Genomic DNA, 12,896 nt, shown 5'->3' with positions numbered 1-12,896 from the left:
GCCGCCAACGCCGCCGAGCGCCACGAGCTTCTCGCGTGTTGTGCTATTTGCAGATTTCGTTTTTTATTTTTCTTCCTTTTTCAACCGATAGCCTATTAATACGCGCAAGCGCGATGATCGCGCGCCGCGGCGAGAGAGAGAGAGAGAGAGAGAGAGGATCCTCCAGCGGCGCACACGATCGTGCATGTACTGTATGTAATATACGTGCATTGAATTAACGAAAAATCGAGAGTCGAGCAGCGAGTTCGTGCTCGTAATTTACACGTTATTTATGCATGCTAATTTCTTGCCTCGATAAGTCGACTTCATAAATTAACGAATTATAAAAAAAAAAAGCTCACCTTACCTCGGCCGCGTTGCTCTCAAAAAAATAAACGCGAATAAAATCGCGGCATAAATCCTGAATATGAAAGCGTTTATATGCGAGCCGAGGTAAATCGAAATCACGATGCAGCGGCTCGCGCGCAGAGGCGTATAATAATAAACACGCGAGAGAAATGGAAAGTAGAATTCGGCTCAAAAGCTCTGCGGTGGCGACGAACGTCGTCGTCGTGTGCTTTCGACCGCGCTTCGACGCTCGATAGATATAGGTGTGCACGCGCGACACGATGCATTGCGTAAAACTAACTCGAGCGCGCAGTACTATACTACTACGACGAGGTGATAAAAAGTTTATAGTCCAAGGAGGTGACAAACTTCAATTTTGCGTTCGTGAAAGGATCTAGAAAATTGCGCGCTCGATATTTAACGAGCCATAACTCATCGCATCGAAATGCGCTACGGCAGTAGTAGTACTGCTGCTGCTATGTAAAGGCGTAATTGGATCGGTTTGCCAGCTGCACGGCAGTATTATACTCGTGCAGAAAGAGAGAGACCACAAAATCTCGTTCGACGTTTGAGCGTGCCTCGCATGTGCGCGAAAATATTGTATTGGAGAAAAACAAACGCGTATATATATATATCGAGAGCTGCCTACCTGCCTGCCTGCCTGCGCACACGATGAACGAGCGAAAATCAATACCAGCATTATCGTCTCTGTGCGACTCGAGAGAGGTATTTTATTATATGTACACGGAGAAAAATAGTATAAGAAATGTTACTATTTTTTTAGGAAAAATTGCTATAATTTATAGTAAAAGTGTGACATCTCGACCCTATTNTTCAGATAATTGATTTCGTCAATGAGTTTAGAAAAAGTTACAGAATTAGTAAATATTACTCGGTCTAACGAATTGAATAGAGCAAAAACAAAGATATTTTCTAATTTGGATTGGAAGTGAGGGGGTAAAGAGGGTATACTTATGTAAACTGCTCCTGTCTTGGAAATCCCTTTATGAGAACCTAAAGGATCATTATTTTCATAGTCGTCAAAATAAAATATGAGAGGATAAACTATTTTATTGCCGTGAAACTTCGAGCGATTTTTCCAATAAATCCCTTGAACTAAGTTGCTAACAATTGTGTCATCAGAAATTAAACTTTTCATATACTCATTTGCCTCTTCAAAAACGTTAGGTAGTTCAAAAAACAATTTGAGTACAGATCTGAGAGGAATCATTTGAATATTAACTGGGATATGCATTAATTTCATAGCATTGTTTACTTTGCGGTATTCCCTTCTCTCACCAATTTTATACGACTTAGGGGGTACGAACGTTTTTAATTTCTTAAACACTACTAACCGTTTATGCTCAGAATTTACAGTCGTCAAAGATTTTGAAAGTGTGTCAAACATTTTGTTTAATTCTACTAAATTTTGAGATATTGACTCGGTCAATACGTTTTTTATGTTTTCTTTCAAAATATTTGACAATGTTTTTATAAATCCCTCCGACTTAAGAATTATATCGTTAACACACTTTCTAGGAATATTTTTTAAATTAAATAAACTTGCGACGTATACTGATACAGCTTTTTTCAAGTCACTTTCCCAGGTAATATTTTCATAAGTATCTATATCATCGAAACTTTCATTTTCAACAGACTGAAAATTTTCATAAACGTCGTCGTCGCTCATGTCATTGTCGCTGTCAAGGATTTCTTCTTCTCTCTGAACATTGTGTTGAAAATTTTGGTCAGTAAAAAACTGTTCAGGAGGAGGGCTTTGAGTTCTGACAGGGACAACAATGTGCTTATTCCCTACGTGTTTTTTTAACGAATTCAACAGTTTATAAACGCGATTACAATTTTCAAACATACAACTATAACTCTGCAAATCCTTATGAAATATTACAATGTGATCATAAAGTTCGCTCGAGTTTTCATACTCTAAAAAACAATTTTTACACGTAATCATTTTTAAATATTGTCTTGCAAAATTTTAATAAGACCGAAATAAGTTTTCATCTGTACGGTAACAACCTTTTCTTCCTTAATATTTAACAAAACTTGTTGTAAGAACTTCCAAATTACTTGCGTATTTTCGGGGTACTCACAGTCTAAACTGAAAAATATTTTCAAAGCAACTACAACTGTTTCTAAACAGTTACTTAACTCGTACAACTGATCATTCACAGCTATATGGTAGGACTCTATACTTGTAAGATTTCTGCCCACCGCTATTATAAGAGGTTGAAACGTCTCTTTTGCAATCTGTAGACGTTTTTTTAATTCTAGTATCTTGGGCTCTACTTCAGCATCACTCTGAAAAAGTAAAAACAAAATCATATATTTCTAAAATTCATTACAATTAACACCATTTTATACAATGGCGCAGTAATAAAGAGTATCAAATGATGTGATTACCGAAAGGCAACAATTGCTGACTGAAAAAGATTCGTAAAGAGAGAGCACAAGGAAAATGAAATGAGCGGAAGAAAAAATGACAGAAAGATCTCTAACTATGAATTCGATTAGATTTTGATGTGTTGCAGCTGTATATGTATTTAATATAATATTATGCATTACGTGGACTACCCTCTAGAAGGGGTACGTTATTTGCTCGAAAAGATGATTTGAAATAAGACTCGAAAAAAATGTTATTCATAATATTCCAATACACGGCTTAGGCTCAATATATTGCTACAGTACATGCTACTTTCGACGACGATTCATTCATAGAACTTGTGAAGGCCGCGAGTATAAAAAGTTCAATCTTTATATAATTGAACAATGCGAGTATTTTATATTTTATAGTTTTCCAAGCCCAAGCGACTTGCAATTGAGCACGAGAGTGACAAAAGATATATTAATTGTTGTTGTTTTGAAGACGCATAAATGTATCTTGTATTTCATTTGTACTTGATACATCGTAGTAGCGCTAGTAGAAAGGTTCTCGAACTACCTTCGTTTGCACACATTTTCAAATGAGAATTCATTACCTCAACATGCAAAATAAATGATTCTCTTCTTTCCTCTAGAGATTTTTTCGATGATGCTTGATTAACAATTTCTTGATTTTCACTCGTTGCTTTTCTCTTTCTTCCTCTAGATTTTGGTGGAAGCAAGTGTACTAATAAGTACATAAGCAAAAAATCTTGTTTCTCTAAAAAACAGAATTACATGTATTTTTATGTTGAAAGAATAAAATAATAGATTTTTTAACGTAATGTTAAAATCAATTGTAAGAACCGAAAAAAATGTTACCGTTGCTCAGATCACCAGATTTCAAACTATTAATAAGTCCCAATTCTTCTGCATTTTTAATTTTGTGCATATCAAATTGGTTCATCAATAAATCTCTAATCCTCTTCCATTCGCTATAATCAATAGGCGTAACATTCGTATACAATAGAGAAAAATCTAATTCTAGCTAAAACAAAAATAATAAAATAGTTACAATAAAAAAAAATAAATGGAATCAGAGAATATATATATTTAAAATTTCAAGTACCAGTTCCTTTCCTTTTTGTGTAGACAAGCACTTGAATTTCTCAAAGTAGGCATGAACTGTGAATTCTGTATTTTTCAGAAATAGTTGTCGTCTAGCGACAGAAGTCTCTTGCCAGTATTGTTCCACCTTAGTCCATGGGTCAATATTTTCACTCAACCAATCGATACGTTCTTCCTCTATAATCAAGAATATTAATTCAGAAAAGATGATAACAAAATGAAAGATTATTATGAAAACAAAATGTTTTCATTCTTAGTGTTTTTAAGTACCACTATTTGAAATAATAATCTGGTCCTCATCGATGATTTCTTTTTGTGCTAGAATATCATCAGCTTTCATAGTATCCTTTTTGTAACAAAAATGAGTCCATAGTGTCCCAGATGTGTTGATTACTGTTTTACCAGATTTTTTGTATGGAGAGTAGTACACTTCAGCACTTTCGTATTTGAATATTCTGTCAATTTCACTGGCAAGGGTGGTGAATCTTTCTGTTGTGATTCTATACAAAATTTTGAATTAATAGATAAAAATTAATGTACATAGGTTAAACTTGCACTTTTGCAACTTACACAAATTTTTCTAGTATTTGGTCTGCAGAGATCTTTCGAAGAGCAAGGTCTTTTTCTCTTTTAATGACCAATCGTGCAAGTCTGCATCTGATATTCTTTGGGAGAGGTTTTCGCTGAGCAGAGAACTTTTCGTACTGTTTGATGATCGCTTTGCCTTCAGATGTGCTTTTTATGTACTCTTCTAGCCCCTGTAAATAATATACACAAATGTACTTATAAACACTGACACTCAACACTATACGTATAATTCACAATAAAAAACTACATTTGCTGTACATACGGTATTAATGTGTTGTGGTTCTATACGTGGTTCATGAACACCTGGTACTGTAGCAACATTTTCTTTTCCACCCTTGTCTAAATCCCGTGTGTTCTGTTTTCTTCTCTGTGATGACTCGTCATTCAAAGTTACTTCAACGTTGCTAGTCTCAAGCTCTGGATTGAGCTGTGGGTTACAGCTTGAAGTTGACGGCTAGAAAACCACAAAAATCAATTAGTATCTAATAAATGCAACACACACAGAATGAAAAATTACTATAATTGCACAGAAACATAGATGTGATATACCTGTGAACTGGCCATTTCACCTGTTTTTCATAAATGATCAAAAACCCCTGACACCAATATATCTATATATGTTTATTACCAATTGTGATTAGTATGAATAAAATGATTTTACATTAACTATGTTAAACTTAAATATATGTTAAATGAATATGATCGATACTTACCAGAATAACAATTGAGATTAGGCGGTGTCTGGGACCTGCAGAGATGGTATAACCTCAATTTTGATCTCTGACGATAATCTTGGCCTCTCTCGATTTTGTTCTCAGATTAAATACCGCTTTAATCAGTGAAACGATGATCATAGGTAAACACACCAAAAATTTCAATTCAGGATCAAAAATATAGTCGAGTCAAGCAAAAACGTTTCCTTGAGACTAGTCGAGTTTTTATGTAACTTCAAGGACTCGTATTACGTAGGGGTTACGTTTTTGCACGTATGCGCGGGGCACACACTGAGTGGTCTATTTCGCGTTCGCGCTCCTAGCGTCAGTTGATGTAAACTGTTCGAATCGCTTATCTATAGAATTTTTACTATAGTAGCTATGAATATTTACTACAATAATTTCAACTTTCATTCTTATTCTAATAAAATTTCCCAAACATATATTAAATATTAATAAAATAAGGATTAAATTATGTAATAGATGAAATTTTACTATATTTTTTAGCAATAATTTAATAAAATTGTTGTAAAAATTATTTTTATAAAAACAGAAATCATCACAACGCTTAGATGTCCCACGAGTACTAAGCATTATAGTAATTTTTCTTCTAATAATAAGAATACTTATTATACATTTTTCTCCGTGTATGAATCTATAAAAATGATCACGCGAGCGAAGCAGATTATCGGCATTCCGCATAATATGAAAGACACAAAATCGCATTGTACGCGTATACATGCAACGAGTATAACATTTTATGCGCATAGACATGCCACCACGCGCGGGCACAAGCCACATTGTCAGGTTGAATCGAAGCGAACATTAATCTCGATCACTGCGTTGGCTGCTGCTGCTGCTGCTGCTGCTGCTGCTGCAACGTGTATCTCTCGGCGAGAGAAAAGAGGTAATTCATTCGCGTTATATGTACCATTGCTGGACCAAAAAAAAATCAAAAAGGGAAAAAAGTAATAATAATCTCGCTCTTTGTATGCCATTTGCTGCTGCTGCTCTCCCTATCAATGTTGCGTACACGTGTATTGTAATTGTCGAGCTTCTTATTTTACCTCCTTTTTTTCTTTCACAATAGACACAGGTACTTAATCAAAAGCTCCGGATCATTAATAACGCCCGTAGGGTGACACTCTACTTTTGTCCGTCTATTCGCTACGCTCTCCATCTCTATAAAGCCGAGATTGATTTTGAGCGCATAATACGCGCGCGGCACTCGAAGTTCAAGGAAACAATACGTTTGGCGACCATAGGCCGTTGATAATGCGAGAAAAACGACGAGTGCGCACGCACGCACGCACGCAGCAAGAGAAAAACTATATAACCAGATGCGACGCGCTGCGCGTGCTGTATACGCTACCATACGCAAGATCAGCGAACAATTCCAAGGCCAGACTCGTAAAAAGAGAGAGAGAGAGAGAGAAGTGCACTTCGCTCGGTACTGCAGCAGCAACTAAAGGGAGGAGGAGGAGGAGGTAAATGAAAGAAAAAAAAACAGAGCGAGTCAACGAACTATATTATGCGCCGTGCGCACGTACGCGACTACAAACGCAGAAAAAGTGCGTATATATCTCTACGAGATCTCTCTCTCTCGCGGCGGCGGCGGCACTCGCGCGCGCAAGATTCAATTATCTGCTGCGTATAGGTAGAGGATAATACGGCTATAGGTGTATTACCCCCGCTGCCGCCGCCGCCCCCCGCGCTCGTACAATAATGTGTACGACTCGAGTCGAGCGGCACTCTCCGCCGCTAAATAAGCTCGCGCTGCTGCGATCTTTGCACTTTACACGCTGCACGTATACATAAAGTACTGGCATTTTCAGATACATAAGTACGTACGTGCGTTGAGAGAAATTTATGTTATACGGGGATACGTTTGATTTTTCCAAGGGAGAGAGATGAGAGAGTCCGAGGTTTATGAGAGAAAGAGGCGGATTATGACACATGCGCGAGAGATAAAACGAAGAATTTCCAACTTTTCTTCGCACCTCGCGGGAGAGAGAAATAGAGAGAGAGAGATATGCGTAGAAAGAATAAACGCCGCACGCGTATACTGGCGCACGGTGTGAGAATCTAATTCGATGGCCATTGTGAACGTGTGTGTTCGTGCTTTCGTGATGTCAAGAGAGAAAGATCTTAAATTTCGATCTATGAAAAGAGAAGAAGAGAAAAAAAACTTAAAGTCATTGTTCGGATCAGAACCAATCTGCTTTAGATAATGAATGTAATGGTAATGAAAGGACCGCAAAATAACAAAGTACACATTTATGTATATACGAAAGGCGGCGCGGAGGCTATAACAATTGCTAAATAATCTTTTATATTTGTAGCAACAGCAGCACAAGCGAAGTTTCGCGGCGCTTCGGCCGTGGCGCGCACTGCACCCGCGCGAGAAAGTGTGAAAGCTTTCCCACGCGCGACTCTTCTTATAAGACACGCGGTGCAGTGTGCACATGCACACACACACACGCACACTACACAGGTTGTATATAAATCCGAAGCTCTCCTCTCTGGCACACACGTACGTTATACGGTGTATATACGGCTCGAAAGTCCGCCGTCGTCGCTCTGTTTATATATAAATCGACTATGAGAAAGCAAAATGCAGCACGGGCATGAAAAACCTTTTCCAAGCCATCACGCGCGCGCGCGAATACGTGTGGACGATTCAATATCGTAAAATTATATTATATATATTGTACGCGATATAGATATACAAGAGCCATGCGTCCGACGGCCAACGGGTCGCGCAACGAAGCGGAAAGAAATCGTTATGATGTCGTTTTATTTTGGCCGAGCAGCGCGCGAAATTAAGACTGGACGCGCGCGGAGGCGATAATCGCGTCGAAGCACGGCAGTGATTATTATATTATATACAAATGTACCGTATACGCGGATCGGAGATTGTCACGAGCTTGCGCGTTTAAGAGGTGAGCATGGTAATTAATCGATCATGGAAGCGCAACGAGTGTAAGTACTTATGTGCGCTTATTTCTGATTGATTAAAAAAGTAAAATAAAAAAACTTAACGTACGTGTCGGGATGTGTGCACAAAACGAAATTTCTAATGTCCGTGATGTGCGATTTTACTTTTGAAAAACCCGCGTGATAAGCGATTAGAAAGTTGGGTAAAGTGTTTATGATCGCGTTTCAAACCTAAATTAAGACGAAGCATTGTCGTTCGTCTAATGCCTCTCGTATCCAATGAAAAATGTACTAATGCACTTTTCATCTTTAAGATAACGTGCCGTGAATTCCGTTTCGGTACTTGTGGGGCAATTTATATTTAAACACAAATTACGAGCTGCAATTACAAGACAAAATATCTTATCGAAAAAGTACCACTGAAGGTACGTGAGCAGAGTTCATACATTCTATTCTGGCTCTGTCGGTAAAATTGAAAGTGGCGCTTATCTTTACATAAAGTTTCTGCACTATCAAAACATGGGAAATCGTTATATCTATAGCAATAAGTTGTATCGATTTACATCGATAGTACATATTTCCGGTAATTAGCGTACAATTAATTCGAGTAATTTAATGACTTGGCCTTTGAAAGAACCACACGGTCTTGATAAAATTTGAAAAACAACTAAAAAGCAATCAAAAGTTCATACACGCTTACCTGACTTTGTCCGACGCGATAAGTTGCAGGATCCACGTCGACGGACAGCAACATGTCTTCGACGGCTCGGCGTTCGTCGGGAACTGGACTTCCAGGACGAATATTCGAATCACACGATAACAGAGCAAAACGGCGACGAAATTCGCCAAGAGGCATGAATTTTGGAAAACCGACCTTATGAAGGCGTACGGCTTCCAGTATTTGGCTACCTCGAACCTAAAACAGAAATTTAGTATGTAACAAATGGAAAAAAATGTTTTTAATTACCGCTTTTTTGAGTTTTATTATTGAATTTTGTATAAATCAGTAGTTTCAAGGTTCATATTAAGTTAACTCCAATTGCTACCGACTCAGTATTAAAAATTACTCATTTAATTTTTTTCTTTATAATCCGATTTCGAAAAGCAGCTGTTCTGCTTTTCCCATTATTTCTTTAGACACCTAGTTTGAAAACAGATTCTACAATTTGGATGAAATGGGCTAAAGTTTTGACCAGATTTTCAAAGCAACAATTCGAAGTTGTAGACAGGTCTGTTTTCCAAAACTCGAAATAGAAAAAATGATAAAATAAAAACGATTCACAAAACTCGGTCGGTATAAAATGAGATTACGAGAATCTAAATCAAATAAATCTATCAAAAACTTTAAATTTTAAAATTTACCTGTGAACGAAGCAATGGAACATTAATGAGATTGTCCTCACTTTGGCCGGGTTTGGCAGCAAGGAAAGTTTTGTTTTCAATGCAACCAGCATTGTGTTGAGGCAAAAAGCAATGAACAAATTTCACTCGTGTTCTTCTTAAAGTCTCGATGAGACCGTCCTGCAAAAAATTTCATTTTTATTTATTGAACAAATTCTAGTCCTTTTTCATATCAGAAATTATGACACTCACCACAGTGTATTTAACTTGCAGACCAATGTTTTTTCGCTTAACCGCGGGGAAGGTACGCCTTATACTAGAAACTCGCCGCAGAGTTTGTGAACCTTCTAATCCATGCATCGAACCGCTCAAGGCACCGGATATCCCAGCACCTCGAGCGTAAACAAATATGCGACTAATGTCGTCCCTGAAAATACATTAATTATAATAGTTATGAAGATTTCAAGTAAAAACGTAGTATATTGCGTTCATCGACATTTCTTACCGATTACTCTCTTGTAGAAGACTTATTGCACTTTTAGCTAAAGGATTTTCGCGAGTTGCTTTTAACCATCCTGTTGCAGTATAGAGAACGGGATTTGTACCCTGTAAATGTTGTAGCACAAATTGATTGTTTCCTGGCGCTTTTCTCAGCAGCGTCTGATGATCTGGAGAAAAATTTGGAATTAATAATTTTTCAGTATGTGTCCGAGAAGTTTAGACATAAACTGTAATTCTCTTACCTCTATCTCCATAATGTGTAAAAAGCCTATCTAAGAAGCTTTCGTCGCTTCCACCAGGTAGTACTGTTTCCTCGTCGAGCAGCCATAACAGCCCTTTTCTCTCAATCTGTCGACTGCTGCTGAGATCGCTTTGGCTTGTACGTAACATCGTGGCACTTTGCGAGTTTCCTCGGTCTAGTAAAGACACTAAGGCTTGGGGTGATCCAACGCCTTCCTCTATTTCGTCTTCATGATCGATATCTATTCCTTCTTGCGCGTATCTGCACAAAACAATAAATTTTGATATTTTTTTGAAAAATTTTTTTTAAATCTTAGATCTAACGAATTGCACGACGTACCTATCTTTGGGTGCAACTAGAGTAGTGTGATGAAACAAAAGCTGCAGTCGCTCTTGCAAATAATTGTGACAGAGGTCCTCGAAACTAGCTCCCGTCTGACGTCCGCACGTTGCCGGATTTTGAAAGCCAGGCGCGTCGCAGAGCAGCAACGATGTCACCGTGTGCGTTGATGAGCCTATCGACCTGCAACATTTTTTCATAATTAAATACACGTCGATTTTTCGTCTAATTCAAATAATAATTCAAATTGCCAGATTTACAAACCTGTTGACTAGAGCAGCTACACAAAGAAAGACCTCGTGGTAGAGGCCAACGAGTAGAGCTTCCAGACCATCCAATCCAGCGTAGTCCTTGTTGGGGTCCGTTGGACTGGGTGTTCTCAGACTGTTGCTGCCTCGCTGATTCGACTGGTTCTGTCCCGCGACCGAATTGTTGACCGAGAACACGGTACGACTGAGCTCCTCGACGGTCGTGCCGAGGAGATTGGCCGCGTGGGCGGCGTACTCGGCGCGCGCGAACTGCCACCTGGACTGGGTCTTGACGACACCGGCGCAGCTCAGATGATAGATGCCGGCGAGCACGAACCAGATGGCACGCTCCTCGGCCTCGCTGATGCCGAGAACGCGGAACGCCGCCACCACCCTGTTGAACTCGACCTGAGCGCGCTGCTTGTCCTCGTGCTTCTGCAACGGGGTGATGAAGGGATTGGCGTTGCCGTTGGTCTCGTTCACGAGATTGGTCAGGTGGAGCTCCTTGCGCAGGCTGCCCTCGGCGCCGGCGAGCAGCCGATAGATCGCGTGGAAGGTCGGGTCGCCGTTGACGCGGCGCCGGCCGACGCGCGACTTCTCGAGCAGCATGACCTGCACCGAGGCCGAGGCTATCTGTCCGGACTGATCGAAGTCCAGACTGAAGAGCTGCGTGAAGCGCGTCGCGTTGACGTTGATGTGGGTGCGACTGTTGCCGAACGACTCGAGCACGCTGAACACGGCGTTGAGCTTCTCCGGGGTGACGACCTTGTTGACGGCCCCGGCCGCCACGACGAGGTAGTGCAGCGCGTGCTTGAAGTTGCTGGTCTTGCCGGAGCCGCTACGGCCGAGGAAGACGAGCGAGGCGTCTCGGCGGCTGGCCAGCATGCCCCGATACGCCGACTGGGCCATGGCGTACACGTGCGGCGGCATGTCCTCGCTCTTGCAGCCCTTGAACATCTGCACCACCTGAGAAACGACATTTGAGATTAGAAAATATTGCGATTAAATAATGGACGTAGGCGTGAAAAGTGCATGAACCGACCTTGTCCGAATAAATGGCGAGGGGTGCCGCCGGATTGATGATTATCATGCTGTCCCCGGCGTAAGTGTGAATGAGATTGCTGGCGTACCGCTGGCGCAGGGTGTGCAGCACCGACGACTCGTTGAGGAAGCGCAACTGCGACAGATCCTCCGATCGGTCGAATTGCGGTGGATTCGCCTGTGAAATTAAAATATTACATGTAATAATTACATCTAAATAAGCACTTCCACATCTTAATGTTATTTCAGAGATTAAAAAAACGTATCTATAGATACTATCCCACTGGACTAGCTCCGATATACATTACACATGCACGTATTATATATAGGATTCGTTCTACATGTGTCAAGTATAATAAGCGCAGTAATCCCTCGCACAACGCGTATTACAAGATTGGCCTCTTACGCTAGCCGCAGCAGCAACTCGATCGCGAACGCCTCGTATTTCTTATAAAAGATTATATGACATAACCGAACGTACGTATATAATAATTATCATATACTCCGTTCGCTAATGAGAAAACTAGAATTTCTATACACTACGTACCTTTTCTACATCCTCCTCGTCGACGAGCAGCTCCTCGCCGGAGCCGACGAGTCTGATGCGCAGCTTGCCGGTGTCCGGATCGGCGGGGCTCGGGCATCTCGATGCCGCCGTGAAGCCCCCGCGATGCAGCAACCAGACGCGCTCCGCCGCCAGCCATGCCTGCTCCTGCGCCAAGTGTTCCTCCGATTTGGCCTGCGAACGAGAAAAATAAAGTAACGTTTAATCATCGATCCTTGAGATATAATAGATATATAATAGAGTGTATATAAATAGATGACACAAATCGATCGGAAACAGGCGCGATATTGTTCCAGTGCAAATAGACGTAAGTAATGTAATAATCTCCGATGCGTTTTAGCGCTATCTTATCTTAGGCTGTCTCGATACATATACGGGCACCGAGAGAAACCAATTCGAATCTTCATCTCCGCATAATTTAAGCAACGACAAAAAAAGAATTATCCTTTATACACGAGTCGTCGTCGTCGTCGTCGTCGGTGAACGCATTAAAAAAAAAGTCATAAGCCAGCATCGCTGAGGCAAGATCACGTTCACCGCCGCTTATAAGC

At 40.3% G+C, this 12,896-nt stretch overlaps 2 protein-coding genes across 9 annotated transcripts in view; both read right to left on the bottom strand.

Annotated features, from left to right (window-relative positions):
- The window catches only part of LOC106659874 (unconventional myosin-XVIIIa), a 139,215-nt gene that overhangs the window by 73,494 nt on the left and 52,825 nt on the right, over positions 1 to 12,896 (bottom strand). For all 8 annotated transcript variants that reach the window (XM_014382597.2, XM_014382595.2, XM_014382596.2 and 5 more), the window contains 9 exons: positions 12,328 to 12,519; positions 11,782 to 11,958; positions 10,756 to 11,705; positions 10,492 to 10,674; positions 10,154 to 10,413; positions 9,916 to 10,078; positions 9,663 to 9,837; positions 9,432 to 9,590; positions 8,770 to 8,985 (listed from right to left, as the gene is read on the bottom strand). In XM_014382597.2, the coding sequence (XP_014238083.1) occupies positions 8,770 to 8,985; positions 9,432 to 9,590; positions 9,663 to 9,837; positions 9,916 to 10,078; positions 10,154 to 10,413; positions 10,492 to 10,674; positions 10,756 to 11,705; positions 11,782 to 11,958; positions 12,328 to 12,519 (2,475 nt within the window). The remainder of the gene's footprint in view (positions 1 to 8,769; positions 8,986 to 9,431; positions 9,591 to 9,662; positions 9,838 to 9,915; positions 10,079 to 10,153; positions 10,414 to 10,491; positions 10,675 to 10,755; positions 11,706 to 11,781; positions 11,959 to 12,327; positions 12,520 to 12,896) is intronic.
- LOC111693372 lies at positions 1,167 to 5,550 on the bottom strand. Its single transcript, XM_023457877.1, has 8 exons — positions 5,133 to 5,550; positions 4,682 to 4,873; positions 4,402 to 4,589; positions 4,102 to 4,331; positions 3,833 to 4,008; positions 3,586 to 3,751; positions 3,321 to 3,484; positions 1,167 to 2,643 (listed from the first exon to the last, which is right to left on the bottom strand). Exons 4-8 carry the CDS (start codon positions 4,169 to 4,171, stop codon positions 2,299 to 2,301), a joined length of 921 nt encoding a protein of 306 aa, XP_023313645.1. The 5' UTR covers positions 4,172 to 4,331; positions 4,402 to 4,589; positions 4,682 to 4,873; positions 5,133 to 5,550; the 3' UTR covers positions 1,167 to 2,298.

This window comes from Trichogramma pretiosum, unplaced genomic scaffold (assembly GCF_000599845.2).
Source record: "Trichogramma pretiosum strain Unisexual culture from Peru unplaced genomic scaffold, Tpre_2.0 scaffold21, whole genome shotgun sequence".
NCBI classification, from domain to species: domain Eukaryota; kingdom Metazoa; phylum Arthropoda; class Insecta; order Hymenoptera; family Trichogrammatidae; genus Trichogramma; species Trichogramma pretiosum.
This window is presented reverse-complemented; position numbering and strand designations above follow the sequence as displayed.